Raw genomic sequence first — 18,930 nt, 5'->3', positions numbered from 1 at the left:
GTTTGTATATGAGATGAATTTGTTTTAGGTTGTTTAGAGTTTGTAATTGCAGATGTAACTGGTGTGTTTCTGCGTTGTGTCTGATCCTGACGATAAAAGGTAAAAGAAAGACCTCCAAATAAATTGTCATGGTCCTGGGTCGGTGACCCAGCGCTTTAAGTTCATTATTATCATTTTTCTAGTTTATTCTGATTTTGTATTTGTTCTTAGGGTTTGAGTTGTGTGTTTCTAGCATCCCTACCTGTGTCTCTCCTCTGTGTTCTGTTCGTGTCCCCAGTTGGTTGTGTAAAACAGTCTGTGAGTTTCCTGTTTTACTTTGTAGGTTTGTGTCTCGTTATGTCCATCAGTTCCAGCTGTGTCCCCGCCTGTCTGCCATTTCCTAATTACCTGGTGTGTGTATTTATACTGCGTGTCTGCCTGTGCTCCTTGTCGCGTCGTCTGTGTTCCTCTGTGAATTTTCCGTGTACTTAACGTTATTCCATGCTCCTCCGTGTCCTCCTTTTTGTATTAGTTTTCCCAGTTTAGGTTTATGTTTAGTTCTGCCCACATCTTGGTTATTGCTCACTGTTAATAAATCCCACTTGCACCTCCGCCATTGTCTGCTATTGGATCCTCCTTTCTCACCTTCATATGACTGCTGCCCCAGTCGTGACATAAATAGCTTGCCCACTCCAGCTCCTATGACCAATACAAACATTGGGGAAGAGGGTTAGCTCAACCCACCACAACTTCCAAGCTAGCAAGAATTATCTATTCATGCTAGCATTCACGTTCCCTAGAACACATATGTGGCACACACATACTACACATTTATAGCATCTAACAAAAAACAGGCATAATAATGACAATAATTGAACTAAAATTGCAATCAGAAACACCAGGGTGGCTAAATATGAATTATATGTGTGTTTTACAGTGTTGGAAAGAAATGACACCAACCTCTCCCACAGGGGAATTGTAGAAAAGGGGAGAGGCAAAAGGGGTACACTGTATTTATAGGGTTGCACCAAAGAAGCAGAACAATGAGGAGGGGCTCTAACTGATAATGAACATAACTACAGGCTTGGAGGTCCTAAAAGTCAGGTATAAAAGGAACAGTTTGGGGGTTTAGAACACATTTTGTGTAATTATAACAAGATGTGATTTATGACCCTGTTACACAGAGAAATACTCCATTTGTTTCAGAAATTATTTAATTTTATTAACATGCCTAAAAGTGCTACATTTATCCACACATTTATCTCTCATTATTCAGTTTATATGGACTCTGGTGCTGTCTGAGAGGCTGTAACTTTGGCTTCTATTGGCCGATTTGCATGACGGACACCTCTTTTTAATAGTTTCAGCCAATAGAGTCACAGTAATGATGCCGCGTTCACGTAAGTTCCACCAATCAGAAGTTGCAAGGCAATAAATTCCACGTGACCTTACATTTACGGCATGCGGCATAACTGGGCTGAAAATGGTAATTGTTGACAGAAGTGGTTGTGATGTGTTGTGTAAGCGCTGCTATTATCAGAAGCTACAGTGGCTCTCAGTGCAGAACAACGGAGGAAACGCGTTAGCGGACTTCGGTCTTAGCAGATATGGGACGCTTGCTTTTTTGTGGTTTTCTTTTGCGGCTGGTTCAGTGAATTTTGGTTGGAGAGTGGTGAAACTTGCAGTTTTGGAATCTGTGAGACCTATGGGTGCTAACCACGCATTGTTTACCCTGTTACATGAAGTTGAGTGAGTTTGTGGCTCTGTTATTTGTGTTTACTGAACTTTTGCAAAATTACATGACTGCTCTTTTAATTTGCACTTGTTTTAGCTGTTTGGTTGTTGTAAAAATGGTTAATATGAGCTTTAGCTGAGATTCTAAGGTTTTTGTGGATACCACACATGTTGATATTTGCATAAAAAAACTTGACGTCACAGAGGGTTAAACTGCAGGTCACTTGTTTTTCCCCGGTACCAGGGGCGTGGGGCTCAAGATTAAAGACAGGCCCCCGTCAAACCACTGACCTGTTCATGTGTCTAACTGCTTTTCCCCACTCGGCAACACACCCGGATCGAACCCTGGTAATTGGCAATTCTGTTCTAAGACAGCTACAGACACCAGCAACCATAGTCAAGTGTCTTCCAGGGGCCAACTTTGCCAAAACAGTGTGGGACTCTGTAGTTTTCTCTGGTCCCCTCCCCAATCAGACCAGGAGTGACATGTTTAGCCGCATGTTCTTCTTAAATTGCTGGCTGTCCGAGTGGTGTCCAAAAAACCCATTGATATGTGAGGAAGAGCTTTTTGTGCAGGTAATATAATGATAGGCAGCAGCTGTAACTCAGTCTGTGATGTTTTCACTTACAGCAGAAGCGATGAGAGGAAGCTGACGGCATGAATCTGATAAGACCTGCTCGGTCCATCCTGTTTGTCATGGAAACACAACCACACATCTCTCACCTCTAACGCACAGCTGATTTATATCAGATCAAAGTTTGCTGCTGCATTTTCCAGAAATGCAAACATCAAGAACACAAAGTCCCAACTTCAACTTTAATGGAGAAAAACTTTTTATAAAGTGAAGAATAAAGCCTCGACCCTCTGAACCTGCAGGACGCAGGTCATACCTCTCAGACAGACGCCCACATCTGCTGCACATCTGGTAATGACACATAAGCGTGAGCAGGGCCGAGGTGAGGATGACTGCTTCAGCCTCCTGCTCTTACATTTCCCGCTCTGGTATTTTTTCCATTAACATCAACGTCAGCATGGTCTCATATCTGTTTTGTGATCATGAGTACGAGTGATGGAGACGTGTCTGGATTCATGAATACATACGTGATCCATTAATGTGTGTCCATGAACACGTACACTGTCACTGTCAAACCAAGCCTGTATCGCAGGTTTCTGGGTGCAGTTTGTTTTCACTCTGGGAACAAAATCTTTGTCCAACTGAAAGCAGGTAAATGTTCCCAGTCATGCTCAACACAAAGAAAGACACAAAATTGAGAAATCTGAAGACAAATGCCCACTGTGCTGAGAACTGGCTTCTTCCTGTGTTAGCTTCCTCCTCTTGGTCAGTTATTGGTTGAAAGTGTGAAAGGGTGGTAACCTGTGCTGTAGGAACGTCGCCACCCCCATCGCCCAAATCACCAGAACACAAACATCATAAAGCTCAGAAGCCCCCAGATTAGTCGTAACCATGTAGCAAAGACCATGAAGCTGAGCATCAGGGTGCTGTGTGAGAAACATGCAGTAAGGGCACCCAGAGAGAAGGGCCCGCCACACCGCAGAAGCCAAGGGACAACGAACCAACCCGAAGCCCAAGCAGGGCACTGGCCAACACAACCCAGATGCCACAGGTGACCCCAAAGGTGCAAGATAACCAGCCTCAACGAGTCTCTCACTCCCAGACCCCCAACAATCCCGAAAGCAAGAGGCAACCACCCCAAGCAGTGTGTGAGAAACTAACACGAATTAACAAGTGGCAAACATTCAAGATGACTGTGAATCTTCTCTGGAGTGGACGTTCCAGCAAATTTACCCCAGGATCAGGTGACCAGTGCTCAGAGATGCTGCAAAAAACCCCAAGGGCACCATCAAAGCCTCTGCAGGCTTCAGTGTCCACACTTAAAACAGGCTGGATGAATATGGAATAAAACCGCCGTTGACACAGTTTCTCTGGGTGTCCGTGGCACTTCAACAGAGCTGGATTTTCACTCAGGCTAACGCTAACAGATGTGATGCTGATGAGTCACTCAGATGTTTGTATTTGACACCGAGAGGCAGAAATAACCGAGCTTTTTTTAGAGCTCTGCACGGTGAAGCTCCCCAGTATATCTCTGACCTGTTGAAACCTCATGCTTCATCCCGAGCACTTAGGTCTTCAGGTCAGAGGCTACTGGTGGTCCCACGTACTCGGTTTAAAACACGTGGGGATCGGGCTTTTCAGGCACTGGCACCTAGGCTGTGGAACTCCCTGCCATTGTCTTTACGCTGTCTAGACTCTACTGACTCCTTTAAAAAGCAGCTGAAGACATTTTTATACAAACGGGCTTTTAATTAATTTTAACTTGTGTGTCTGATCTTATTGTGAAGCACTTTGTGATTTTTATCTGTGAAATGTGCTATATAAATAAATTTTACTTACTTACTTACTTACTTACAGATAGAAATGTAGTTTTTAAACTGAAAGATGGTTCTCTGTGTGTTATGCCTTTTGGTCAAACGTCAGTAGTTAGTGCATAATCTGATTAAGTTACGTAAGCAAGGTGATAAATAAGTTCAAAGTTAAGAAATATTATGTGATTTATGCTAAAAACAGTTAAAATGTGTGGGTTCGAAATTTGCTCAGAGTGAGACGTCTTAGTCGCAAGCTATCTTCGTATTGTATGTGCGGAAATGGGAGCGAGGGAGTGCTCTGATCTTTTGCCTATCTTTGACGTTTTTTCTCTGTGAACGCTGTGAAAAGTGCTTCGGCAGTATTAAAAGAGTGGATAAGTTCATGTACACGCTATAAGTGCCCTACACGCTTGTACCTTGGGAAACGTTCGTCTTTGTAAGTATTAATGTGTTCAGAAATGACTTTTATATGTGTTTACATGGAGTGAACTGTGATGCTAATGTAACGCACGTGTTAAGCTAGGCTAATCTTTGTGTTTCTCATTAAGATGTGTATTAGCTAGCAATTTATTTTCACCTTTTGTATATTTCAGTTACAAATAAGAAATAGAAAGGAGAAGCCTTGAGAGAGGATAAGGCTTCAAAAGATCTTCATTAAAAGCAAGAAAAGCAAGCCTTGTGTGGAAGATCTCATCTATTTTGTTCGCTGGCTGTCTAGCTTCACCTGGTCACGTGTTGTGAGGGCAGCACAGTAAAAAGACGCATACTCAGCGGATTCAAGCATACAGAGCTACTTTAAGCAACATGAGTCTACGCTCAGGAAGAAATTATCTAAAAGACTACGCTGCTGAAGAGCTAGACGAAGCAGCCGGTGGTGAACAGCAACCAGACATTGCCACTCAATTAGCTACAATGCAGCAACAGTCTCAGCCATTCGACACCAAGTCGCAGAAATCCAGAACATCGACAAGGCGGTCTCAACGGACATCCTCATCAACAGCTTCTGCAGCTGCAAGGGCCTACGCCAAAGCTCAAGCAGCACGAGCTCAACTGGCCTTCGCTGAAAAGGAAGCCAATGCAATGAAACAGAGAGCTGAACTGGATGCTCATCTACATGTCCTCCAGTGCCAAAAAGCAATAGCCGTAGCTGAAGCAGAGGCCTCAACCTATGAAGAAGCAGAGATTCAGAGCGGGGAGCTCTATGGAGAACTTTGTGAGGAAGTTGAGCCCATCAGTACAGTGCACCGCACTAACGAATATGTTCAACAACAACGTGAGTTACTCTACCCAGACACTCAGCACGACCCAGCACAGCCTCCTAAAGGGCATGACAATAAAGTAGATGTACAAGACAGTACACAAATAAGTAATCCTTTTATAACCAACACTCAAACAAAATCACCACCTGTAAACAGAGAAAGACAACAGGAGCAACCAGTGAACACATGTGTAGTCGACACGTACTGGTCCAAATCCCCAAAGCACACCCCCAACCTTAACAACTGCATACCTGAATCAAGTGAAATGCAACAGTTTGCAAAATACCTAATTCGCAAAGAACTAATCAGCACAGGTCTTTTGCAATTTGATGACAAACCTGAAAACTATTGGGCATGGAAAACTTCATTCATCAGCGTAACCAAAGACTTAAATCTGTCTCCAAGAGAGGAATTAGACTTACTAACGAAATGGTTGGGTCCAACATCATCCGAACAGGCTAAGCGGATTCGTGCTGTACACACCCTCAATCCTGCTGCAGGTGCGAAGATGGTCTGGCAACGCCTTGAAGAGTGCTACGGCTCACCTGAGGCTATTGAGGATGCACTCTTAAAAAAGGTAGAGGACTTTCCCAAACTCACAAATAAAGACAATGTTAAGCTGCAAGAACTTAGTGACATCTTATTGGAGCTACAGTGTGCTAAACAAGATGGCGCACTCCCAGGACTTGCTTACCTGGACACAGCTAGAGGAGTCAGGCAAATAGTGGATAAACTTCCCTTCAACCTACAGGAAAGGTGGTCAACTGTAGGAACACAGTACAAGGAGACTCACAGTGTGTCATTTCCTCCTTTCTCAGTTTTCACACAATTTGTCCAACGGCAGGCGAAAATGAGGAATGACCCAAGCTTTGCTATGTCCAAGGCTAACACCCATGTCCCTTCTCCCACAGAAAAACTGAGGTCATATAGTCGCAAACCTACTGTGTCAGCACACAAAATGGATATTACGGCAGAGCTGGACCAGAATAATCTCAGTCCAAAGAAAATGGAGGAACCAGATCGCCAGTGCCCAATCCACAAAAAACCGCATCCACTCAAAAAGTGTAAGCTTTTTAGAGACAATTCCATTGAAGAAAGACAAGCCTATCTCAAAGAGCATCACATCTGCTACAGATGCTGTGGGTCTGTCCAACACATTGCAAAAAACTGTAAAGCAGTGGTTAAGTGTATCGAGTGTGACAGCCTTAAACACTTATCTGCAATGCATCCTGGTCCTACTCCTGCCCCTAAGAGTACTACACCAGGAAACAACGACAATGAAGAGCAAACCGAGAGCTCACCTTCAGTCGAGTCGAAGTGCACAGAGGTATGTGGCCAAAGTGATAGCCCACGTTCATGTTCTAAGATCAGTTTAGTCAAAGTGTATCCTGCAGGCCAAAAAGAGAGAGCTATAAAAATGTATGCAGTAATCGATGATCAGTCCAACAGGTCACTGGTTAAGTCAGAGTTTTTCAGCCTTTTCAAAATCAATGCCAGACCCACGCCATACACCTTAAAGACTTGCTCTGGCAGAGAACAAACCTCAGGTAGGAGAGCTGTAAACTTCTTCCTTGAGTCCTTGGATGGAGAAGTCAACATCCAGCTACCCCCTTTAATTGAATGTGACTCTGTTCCAGACAATAGATCTGAAATACCCTCTCCAGAGATTGCCCAGCATCACTCACATCTTCTTCCAGTCGCAGATAACATCCCACCTGTCGACCACCACGCCCCAATCCTTTTGCTCCTAGGAAGGGACGTCATCAGGGTCCATAAGGTACGTGAGCAAATCAACGGACCCAACAATGCACCGTACGCCCAAAGGCTAGACCTGGGTTGGGTTATTGTGGGGGAGGTGTGTTTAGGAAAAGCGCACAGTCAGTCAGAGGTCAATGTCTACAAAACACACACCTTAGATAATGGACGTGCATCCTATTTTGAGCCTTGCCCAAACACAATTCACGTTAAAGAGAATTATGGGGTCACTATGAATGCTACCTGTGTCACAGACGATTTGGGACACTCTGTGTTTGTTAGATCCGAGGGTGATAACAAACAAGCCATGTCTATCGACGACAAAGCATTCATGACAATAATGGACAATGAAGTTTATCAAAACCAAGAGAACAGCTGGGTTGCACCTTTACCCTTTCGCTCACCGAGAAGGAGGCTCCCTGACAACAGAGAACAAGCCCTAAAACGCCTCTGCTCTCTCCGAAAGACTTTAGAGAAGAGACCAGAAATGAAAGATCACTACATCCAATTCATGCAAAAAATGTTGGATAACGATCAAGCCGAGCCTGCCCCGCCTCTGCCAGAAAATAAAGAACATTGGTATTTGCCCACGTTTGGTGTATACCACCCACAGAAGCCACAACAAATACGAGTTGTGTTCGATTCAAGTGCAGAATGTGATGGAATTTCGCTCAATCAAGTGCTTCTTGGCGGACCTGATTTGAACAACTCCCTGTTGGGAGTGCTGTTGCGCTTCCGCAAAGAGCCCATAGCCCTGACAGCTGATGTGCAGCAAATGTTTTACTGCTTCGTTGTACGCAAAGATCACAGAGATTATCTGCGTTACCTGTGGTATGAGGACAATGACATTACAAAGAACATAGTCGAGTTTAGAATGAAGGTCCACGTGTTTGGAAACAGCCCGTCGCCCGCTGTTGCCATCTACTGCATGAGACAGGCAGCACAACAGGGTGAACGAGAACACGGATCCGATGCAAGACAGTTTGTTGAGCGCCAGTTTTATGTTGACGATGGGCTCACATCAGTCGCCACGCCAGAGGAAGCAATCAACCTGCTCACAAGAACGCAAAACATGTTAGCAGAGTCTAACTTGCGGCTTCACAAAGTGGCATCAAACTGCAGTCAAGTCATGGAAGCTTTCCCTGTTGAGGACCGTGCAAAGGACCTGAAAGATTTAGACCTAGGAGTAGACCCTCTTCCAGTTCAGAGAAGCTTGGGACTCTGTTGGAACCTACAATCTGACAGCTTCACTTACCAGGTATCAAACGAGAGCAAAGCATTCACACGGAGGGGAGTATTGTCGACAGTTAATAGCCTCTATGACCCTTTGGGATTTGCTGCTCCCATAATAATGCAGGGCAAAGCATTACTCAGAGAACTGTCATCTGATGGGAAAGACTGGGACACACTCTTACCCCCTGAGAAGCAGGAGAGGTGGGATTCATGGAAAGACTCTTTGAAAGCCCTTGAGAAACTTCAAATACCAAGGTGCTACAGCCCAGGTACGTTAAGCACAACAAAAGCGAAAGAACTATGCATTTTCTGTGATGCCTCCACTGTAGCTATAGGTGCAGTAGTCTATCTGCGTACAGTTGACAGTGAAGGACAGTGTCATACTGGGTTTGTAATGGGGAAGTCTAAACTCGCACCCCGCCCCGCACACACTGTACCACGCCTGGAACTATGTGCTGCTGTGCTCGCGGTGGAAATGTTTGAGCTCATTAGAGACGAGTTAGACATTAAAGTAGACAATGTGACATTTTACACAGACAGTAGGATTGTGTTGGGGTACATACACAACTCCTCCAGACGATTCTACATGTATGTTGCCAACAGGGTTACGCGCATTAGAGCATCCACTCATCCGAGTCAATGGCATTATGTACCAACTGAGTTAAATCCAGCTGACCAAGCCACTCGGTTCATTCCAGCAGCAGACCTGCAGAACAGTACCTGGATCTCTGGTCCACCCTTTCTGTACTCTGTCACACACACAGAACCATACATTGGTCCTTTCACGCTCATCGAACCTGAAAAAGACAGAGAGATACGTCCAGAAATAAGAGTAATGAAAACTACTGTATCAGAGCCACAGTTAGGTTCTGAGCATTTCAAAAAGTATTCAAACTGGACCACACTTTGCAGAGTCATAGCCAGACTCATTCATGTAGTTACATCCTTTGCACAAAAGGCAAGTGGACAAAGGGGATGGAAAAGTTTCAGTGAGACACCAAATGTCCAAGAACTCACCCGAGCCAAAGTAGTCATCATTCGAGCTGTCCAACAAGAAGCTTACAAAGGGACACTTGAAAACATTAAAGAAGGAAGGCCGGCCAGTGGCATATTTGACACACTCAAAAAGCTCAATCCTGTAGTGGACAAAGACAGTCTCTTACGAGTCGGTGGACGTCTTTCCGCTGCCGATCTCACAGAAAATGAAAAGCACCCTCTTATTATTCCATCTACCAGCCACATCGCCATGCTAATTGTAACTCACTATCATGAACAAGTAGCTCATCAAGGAAGACACATAACTGAAGGAGCTATCCGTGGTGCTGGGTACTGGATAATTGGAGGCAAGCGGCTCGTGTCATCTGTCATTCATAAGTGTGTCACATGTCGCAAGTTGCGAGGCAAAATGCAGATCCAGAAAATGGCAGACTTGCCCGCAGACCGAGTCACCCCTGAACCACCCTTTACCACTGTAGGCCTAGATGTGTTTGGGCCATGGACAATTGTGACGCGTCGTACGAGAGGTGGTTGTTCCCATAACAAACGTTGGGCTGTGTTATTCACATGCATGTCAACTAGGGCTGTGCATATCGAACTGATAGAGACTATGTCTGCTGATAGTTTTATCAATGCATTGAGAAGGCTCTTCTCTATTCGGGGCCCAGCCAAGTTTCTGCGCTCAGACAGAGGGACCAATTTTGTGGGCGCTTGTAAGGAATTAGGCCTAGACTCAGGAAACGGAGCAGTAGGAAAGTACCTGCAAGAGAAAGGGTGTGTTTGGACATTCAATCCCCCTCATGCATCTCACATGGGAGGCTCGTGGGAGCGCCTTATTGGGGTCTCCAGGCGCATTCTGGACGCCATGTTGTTACAAACTGAACAAACACGTCTTACTCATGAAGTGTTGTGCACCTTCATGGCCGAGGTGATGGCAATTATTAATGCAAGGCCTCTTGTCCCCATATCCACTGACCCTGACAGTCCTGCAGTACTCACTCCAGCAATGCTACTAACGCAGAAGATGAGTGCTGTGTCTGCTCCACTTGGGAACTTTTCATCAGGGCAGTTGTTTGGAAAACAATGGAAACATGTTCAACACCTTGCTGATACTTTTTGGAAAAGGTGGAAAGGAGAATATTTGTCCACCTTACAAAGTCGTGCAAAATGGACAGAGACTAGACCTAATGTCAAAGAAGGAGATGTGGTCCTGCTAAAGGACTCCCAAGCCAGCAGGAACGAATGGCCCATGGGACTAATAGTAAAAACATTCCCCAGCAGCGACAAGAAGGTCCGTAAGGTGGAAGTGCGGACTGTAAAGGATAGGACTGTTAAAATGTTTCTCAGACCAGTTTCAGAGATTGTTGTTTTGCTTTCAGAGACTGAATGAATATTCTTTGATGCTAAATGATGTTTGAATATGTTGTATTGATGTTTATAGTGATATAATGTGTTTATATCAAGCGGGGAGTGTTATGCCTTTTGGTCAAACGTCAGTAGTTAGTGCATAATCTGATTAAGTTACGTAAGCAAGGTGATAAATAAGTTCAAAGTTAAGAAATATTATGTGATTTATGCTAAAAACAGTTAAAATGTGTGGGTTCGAAATTTGCTCAGAGTGAGACGTCTTAGTCGCAAGCTATCTTCGTATTGTATGTGCGGAAATGGGAGCGAGGGAGTGCTCTGATCTTTTGCCTATCTTTGACGTTTTTTCTCTGTGAACGCTGTGAAAAGTGCTTCGGCAGTATTAAAAGAGTGGATAAGTTCATGTACACGCTATAAGTGCCCTACACGCTTGTACCTTGGGAAACGTTCGTCTTTGTAAGTATTAATGTGTTCAGAAATGACTTTTATATGTGTTTACATGGAGTGAACTGTGATGCTAATGTAACGCACGTGTTAAGCTAGGCTAATCTTTGTGTTTCTCATTAAGATGTGTATTAGCTAGCAATTTATTTTCACCTTTTGTATATTTCAGTTACAAATAAGAAATAGAAAGGAGAAGCCTTGAGAGAGGATAAGGCTTCAAAAGATCTTCATTAAAAGCAAGAAAAGCAAGCCTTGTGTGGAAGATCTCATCTATTTTGTTCGCTGGCTGTCTAGCTTCACCTGGTCACGTGTTGTGAGGGCAGCACACTGTGTAACCAAAACTGCCAAATAGAGTGTGGGGTCTTAAAGAGATAGACGCCGCTGACTCTGAGACCGTCCAACAAAGCAAAACACAAAGCGTTTCAAGTTTTTACTTGCGAGGGGAGCCCGGTCAGGGTCTTAGATTTGTAAGCTCTTCACCTGATCTCAGCCAACTCTGTACTCAAGCCTCCCCTCACAGTCCTTTTATTGACGACAGCAGTGACACATACATCTCATTAGTCATATGACAGTTAATGCACTCACGTGTGTGTGTGTGTGTGTGTGTGTGTGTATGTACGGGTTCGTACTATCCTGGTGGGGACCAAAATCTGACTTTTACTATCCTGGTGGGGACTTTCTGCACCGTGGGGACCAAAATCCAGGTCCCCTCGGGGTTGAAAGCAATTTTCACACTCAAAATGCGGTTTTACTGTCAGGATTACAATTAGGTTATGGTTAGGTTTAGGGTAAGGGTTAGGGTTAGGCATTCATTTTTAATGGTTAGGGTTAGGGTAAGGGGCTAGGGAAAGCATTATGTCAATGGGATGTCCCCACGAGGATAGCAAACCAGACATGTGTGTGTGTGTGTGTGTGACATTTCCTGTTACACCAAATATGCCTGTGACCTTTTACCGACATCTCCAGTCCCCCCCATATATGGCGTAACCTTTCAACCAACCAGGTGTAAAAACAAAAGTATTCGTACTAAAACTAAAAACTAAAAGCTTACAAGCAGTTGTGCTTGCAATGGAAAATTACTAAAAGCTGAAAACAAATCTACTCATCTTGGCCTCCCTGCACAATGACAACCATATTAATCCACAATTCTCTAACATAGAGAGAGATGAGTGAAGCTCCCCCTCTTCCTGTTGCAGATTTTCGGTGAGCACGGCACATGTGACGATCAGATCAGAGACACGTTGACCTGGACATGGATCACCTGTTGCTGCTGCTGCTGCTGTGGAGCTCAGGTAGGACTCAGCTTTAACAACATGAGTTGCAGTAAATATTTAGACTTACTGATTAAAGCTTTCTCTTTAATGCTTTGAGAAAAATGTGAATACATATGTTAACGTCCAGGTTTAGAGGTAGAGGCTATTCTGGACAACCCACATAAAGAAGATGCACAGTGCTGCGTGGGTTCCCTCCCTTCCTCCCACAGTCCAGAGACATGCAGTTAGTGGGGTTAGGTTAATGGGTGATTCTAAATTGCCCATCGGTGTGAATGTGAGTGCGAACAGTTGTCTGTCTCTCTGTGTTAGCCCTGCACCAGGCTGGCGACCTGTCCAGGATGTACCCCGCCTCTCGCCCTATGGTAGCTGGGATAGTCTCCACCCCCGCATTGACCCTGAACTGGATAAATGACAGAGTATGGATGGATGGAAGATGTTCAGTTAAATCTGTTAAAAGATGAGCTGTGAGCTTTATTTAGAGCGTAAATGAAAATCACATCGAAGGAAAGAAAAAGAGAAAACGCTCAAGTTTAAAACAGTCAACACATCATCAACTTTTAATTCTTCAAGCTCGAAACCACACAGCAGTTTGAAATCCTGCACACACTCTGACAGGATACTCCCACTCAAATAAAAGACCAATGTTTACGACACTGAACTCAAGTCCTTCCGATCTACGTGCTGCCTCACTATCAACAAAAACACGAAGTGAAAACACAAATGCTAAGATGAACGGAGCATGAGGACACAGAAAAGATTTAATTCAAGTTTATTTATACAGCGCCAAATCACAGCAACAGTGGCCTCAAGGCGCTTTATATTGTAAGGTAGACCCTACAATAATACATACAGAGAAAAACCCAACAATCATATGACCCCCTATGAGCAAGCACTTTGGCGACAGTGGGAAGGAAAAACTCCCTTTTAACAGGAAGAAACCTCCGGCAGAACCAGGCTCAGGGAGGGGCGGGGCCATCTGCTGTGATTGGTTGGGGTGAGAGAAGGAAGACAGGATAAAGACATGCTGTGGAAGAGAGACAGAGATTAATAACAGATATGATTCGATGCAGAGAGGTCTATTAACACATAGTGAGTGAGAAAGGTGACTGGAAAGGAAAAACCCAGTGCATCATGGGAATCCCCCAGCAGCCTACACCTATTGCAGCATAACTAAGGGAGGATTCAGGGTCACCTGGTCCAGCCCTAACTATATGCTTTAGCAAAAAGGAAAGTTTGAAGTCTAATCTTAAAAGTAGAGATAGTGTCTGTCTCCTGAATCCAAACTGGAAGCTGGTTCCACAGAAGAGGGGCCTGAAAACTGAAGGCTCTGCCTCCCATTCTACTTTTAAAAACTCTAGGAACAACAAGTAAGCCTGCAGTGTGAGAGCGAAGTGCTCTAATAGGGTCATATGGTACTACAAGGTCATTAAGATAAGATGGGGCCTGATTATTTAAGACCTTGTATGTGAGGAGCACCAAACTAAATGTAAGAAAAAACTTGAGGTGTGAGAACGTCTCATACTTCAGGACACTTCCTTTCTGTGCTGTGGGCGTGTTTACCTCGTGTGGTTAGTTTGTGCATCACTGCCAAAAATGTGTTTCTGTGAGTGAGAATGTGCCGGAGGTTTCAGGGAGAGCTGCAGACTGTGTCTAAATCATGCTCTCGTTGATTACATCTGTGAGATGATTATGAGTCCTTTTTTGTCTAATGGTTAAAATTTTATTTGTGAAGAAGTTTCCACATTTTTCTTATATAGTTCATTAACATGGGGGCTGGAATGTATAACAAGTATAATAAAAACATAACTTTAAAGGCAAACATCTGTAAATGGCACATCATTTGTTAGACCCTCCCTCTCCCCGCACAGAAGCTGGATCCAGCCTTGCAATGTCACATTCCCGTGGCAGCGCTCTCGGTGCTTGCTCGGACGTTTAGGGGTTTTTTCGCTGTAAAAAGAAGTTTTCTTCCCACGCAGTGAACAGCAGACGCTAATGTTTGTGTCACCTTTACAGGGTCAAACTCAAAGTAATGTGAGTACTTCCAAGCTTTAAACGCTGCACAGTCGTACTCTCTCCTTCACTCCATGTTATCCATTGTTGATCTGCACACAGCTGTTACCACGGGCGTCGCACGTTCGTACATCACTGTCATGAGATACTCTTACAAACCAAAATCACGGTTTAGTAACGCAGTAACGCAGCGTGCTTATGCGAAAGTAACAGTAATCTAATTACTTGTTTGCAATAGTAATCCCTTACATTGCTCGTTACTTCAAAAAAGTAATTGGATTACAGTAACGCGTTACTTTTAACGATGGCTCTTCTCTGATTTTCTCCTCAGGAATCCAGGCTGAGAGAAATCACAGTTCAGCAGGTAAACGGAGTGAAAGAGAAATAAAGAATCACAAAAGTAGAATCAGCAGCAACGTTTGACCTTTTTCTTTACTGATGACTCTGCTTCCTGTTCAGAGCCTGATGAAGTCAGGTTGGTGGGAAAAGCCAGTCACTGTGGAGGTACACTGGAGATAAAACATGTGAGAGAATGGAGACCAGTAGACTTCTATAACTGGACCCTGAAGAAAGCAGCTGTGGTCTGTGAACATCTGGACTGTGGCTCTGCTGTCTCTGTACGAGAGAGAAAGTCCCCACGGAGATTCGTATGGTCTATCAGACCTGACTGTTTTCAGTCCGGATCTAAGTTGGGGGATTGTTTACGACTGTTACCCTCTACCACCATCCTCAATCTCACCTGCTTAGGTAAGCCTATAAGTGCAGCAGACTTTGTCCAGCAGGACTTCAGGAGTTCTCTGGACCAATCACCAACCAGCATGTCAGTGCTCCCTCTTCAGCTTGATGGATTTCTGAGCTGCTGGTTTCCAGTTTTTACTGTTTGACTTGGTCTTTTTAGCTTGTTCTTTTTTTAATTTTTCACAGCCAGGTGTTCCAGCACACGTATCTCAGTTTCATGCAGTTCAAATCTTTTGAAACAATGACAGAATGTGCAACATTGACACCGCTTTTCTTAATAAACTTCATGTTTTTCTGGTCGCAGACCTTTCAAAACACAGAAAATACCCAATAACCAATTAAATAACACAAAAACCATTCATTCACACATCAGGCTGGCTCGCCACATGTAACGCAAAGTTATTTAAGGGCTAGTTTTACTGCAATGGGTGAATTTAACTGACTGATGCGCAGAAGAAAAAGTTCTATGGAGCCCAGATGGTGTGAATGATGAAACCAGACACAGCAACTTTTTGTTAAAGAAAACCAAAAATATATTGAATAAATGGGGGAAAGGGGTTGTTCCCTCTGTCTGCTCTTCTGTCACTCTTCACTATCTAAGAAAAAGGCCAAAAGTTTTTTTAAAAAGTGTCCATGCAAGATGACTGTAGGAGTTTATTAAACTTAAGTCAAACTTCTTCATAGCTCCATGTTTATGTCAGTGAATCGGAATCATTCTAAATCAGCCTCAACCTGCAACATGCAGACTGCCACAATCCTGTTTCTGTACAGAAATCTGTGTATCATGAGCTGAAGAGGAGAAAGAGCTGTGTAGTGTATGAGGAGGAGGCCAGAGTAACATCACCATCTGCACATCCACATGGCCTCTTTCACCCTGGGCACTTCTTTAAAAGTTCAGCCCTGATCCTTTTGATAGCTTTGGAACATTTTCTAATCAAAGTTTTATTCAAAAATCTACGTACAAAATCTAAACGTGATGCTGACATGAGCCCAGTGTGCGCTGTTATAACGATGCATTTTGTTGTTAATGATGAACTCATGTTGGAGTTGTGAGTCTGAATGAGTGAATAGTTGTTTGCTGCCATCTTTGTCTTGTGTGTCTGCTGTCTCTGATCTCTGGGTTTGATCTTCTCTGATCTCTGCAGACTCTGTCAGGCTGCTGAATGGTTCCAGTCTGTGTTCAGGCAGACTGCAGGTGAAGTCTAACCAGAGATGGTCCTCAGTGTGTGAAGCTGACTTTGACCTGCAGGATGCAGAGGTGGTCTGTAGGGAGCTTGGCTGTGGGCCTCCTTCGCTCCTCCAGGGGGCGCTCTATGGAGAAGCGGAGGCTCCAGTGTGGAGCAGAGAGTTCCAGTGTGGAGGCCATGAGTCTGCTCTCCTGGACTGTAGAAGCTCAGGCTCAGCTAGAAGCAGCTGCTCACCTGGCAAAGCTGTTGGACTCACCTGCTCAGGTAGAAGAGAAGCTGCAGCTTTGGTTCAAACTCACTTTGTTCTCTCACTGATGACTCTCTGCTTTCTGTTAGAGCCTGTCAGGTTGGTGGGAGGAGCCAGTCGCTGTGCAGGTACACTAGAGGTGAAACACCTGGGAGAATGGAGACCAGTGGATGACAATGGTTGGACCATGAAGCCAGCAGCTGTTGTCTGTGAACATCTGGACTGTGGCTCTGCTGTTTCTGTAGGACTGATATTTAAGTCATATGGATCTGTTTGGAGGATCAACCCTGACTGTGTTCAGTCTGGATCTCCTCTGAGGGAGTGTGCAATATCATGGTCCTCTTCCTCTATCCTTGATCTCACCTGTTCAGGTAAGGCCATCACTTTCATAAATGTTATTTTTAATTAGAAGATAGATATGCAGACATGTCAGGTGATATACAATCTAGACTAATCAAAATACGTGGTACCATTGCTGTGTCCGAAGGATACCCCTTTGAGAAGAAGCTTGAGCACTACTGGCTAGCTTAGAGGACCCACTGTCATTTTCTCTTGTTCCCAAATCAGTCGCAGTCCAGACCAAGTTAATGCATCAAGCTGCACTACTGACCAGACCGTAGACTATATAAATATTTTTAATTCTGGACTTTAGCTTTAAGTCTTGTTGGTTTTCTGAAGTGTTATCAGCTAATGCTAACTTTGTTATCAAACTAGGTTCATAGACCACATAAGAGCATCACACAGACACAAGTAACAGCTAGTTAGTGTTAGGAAACATCCAACAGTACAGACACAGTCCAGAGGTCCAGCTCAGGAATTCCAGTTGGCACAGGTGAAGCCTGTGTTATAGAAAATCATGAAAATATACTTTGTATTTCAATCCTGATCAAAAGTTTAAAATCAAAACAAACTTAAACTGAGACAGGCTGTTTTACAGCTGATCCAAAGTTTAGGTCCACTTGCCTTAAAAAGGCCAAATCTGTGCAAAAATGTGGATTCATTGTCATTTTCTGTCAGGTAGTCTCACTGTCATGATGTTCTGATGGCAAAGGCAAAAAAAGTTTCGTTTTTGAACGTGGTCGGTTTGTCGAATTGCATAAGCAGGGTCTCTCACAGCGCGCCATCACTGCTGAGGTGGGACGCAGTAAGAAGGTCGTTTGGAATTCCTTAAATGATCCTGAAGGTTATGGAACAAAAAAGTCAAGTGGAAAACCCAAAAAATGTCACCAGCACTGAGCCGGAGGATCCAATTGGCTGTCCGTAAAGACACTGGACGATTCTCAACCCAAATCAATGCCGTTACTGGTGCCGACTGCAGCCGGCAACCATCAGACGACATCTGAGACTGAAGGGCTTAAAAAACAAAAAACGTCTTCAAAGGCCTCGTCTCCTTGGAAACCACAGAAATGATCATTTGGACCAAACATTGGACACTGAAAGGTGGAGGAAAGTTTTATTCTCTAATGAGAACAAATGTAACCTTGATGGTCCTGATGGTTTCCAGAGTTACTGGCATGATAAGCAGAGCCCACCTGAGGTGATTTCTACGCCCACAGTGGGGGGGCGGCGGCATCATGGTCTGGGGTGCTTTTTCCTTCAGTGGAACATTGGAGCTTCAGGAGCTGCAGGGGCGTCAAACCGCCGCTGGCTATGTCCAGATGTTGCAGAGAGCATCCCTCATGACTGAGGGCCCTCGTCTGCAGAGATGGGCAGTAATGCGTTACAAGTAATGCGTTACTGTAATCCGATTACTGTTTTCAAGTAACGAGTAAAGTAAGGGATTACTATTGCAAAAAAGGTAATTAGATTACTGTTACTTTTTTTGCGAGTGTCTCATGACAATGACGTAAGCGAGCGCGACGTTCGTGACAACAGCTGTGTGCAGATCAACAATGGATAATATATCGAGTGCAGGAGAGAGTATGAGCGTGCAGCGTTTAAAGCGTGGAAGTACTGACCTTACTTTGAGTTTGATTCTGTAAAAAGTGACAAAAACATTAGCGTCCGCTGCTCACTGCGTGGGAAGAAAACTTCTTTTTACAGCGAAAAAACCCCTAAACTTCCGAGCAAGCACCGAGTGCGCTACCACAGAGTGTGAAACTCCCAGATCCTTCCACTGACCGCTACGACACACCTGCACCAGGGCAAACCTCCACCTGCCTCACTCCTGCTATACAGGTGAAAATAGAGCAACAGGACTGCTGAGTCTTTGATTTTATTTATTTTCTGCTGTGTTTTACTCGCATTTATTTGAAAGACTGAGTGTAAACACAAAAAACTGTTTTATTTTATGTGCTGGAAATAGGTTTAAATGTTAAACAAA

General features: G+C 44.2%; 1 protein-coding gene across 1 annotated transcript in view; it reads left to right on the top strand.

The window, feature by feature from the left end:
- Positions 1–18,930, top strand: part of LOC134640729 (scavenger receptor cysteine-rich type 1 protein M130-like) — a 92,045-nt gene that overhangs the window by 58,359 nt on the left and 14,756 nt on the right. The window contains exons 11-14 of the mRNA XM_063492630.2: positions 14,895–15,182; positions 16,319–16,624; positions 16,697–16,978; positions 17,365–17,371. Of these exons, the coding sequence (XP_063348700.1) occupies positions 14,895–15,182; positions 16,319–16,624; positions 16,697–16,978; positions 17,365–17,371 (883 nt within the window). The remainder of the gene's footprint in view (positions 1–14,894; positions 15,183–16,318; positions 16,625–16,696; positions 16,979–17,364; positions 17,372–18,930) is intronic.

Source organism: Pelmatolapia mariae, linkage group LG14 (genome assembly GCF_036321145.2).
Source record: "Pelmatolapia mariae isolate MD_Pm_ZW linkage group LG14, Pm_UMD_F_2, whole genome shotgun sequence".
In the NCBI taxonomy this organism is placed as follows: domain Eukaryota; kingdom Metazoa; phylum Chordata; class Actinopteri; order Cichliformes; family Cichlidae; genus Pelmatolapia; species Pelmatolapia mariae.
This window is presented reverse-complemented; position numbering and strand designations above follow the sequence as displayed.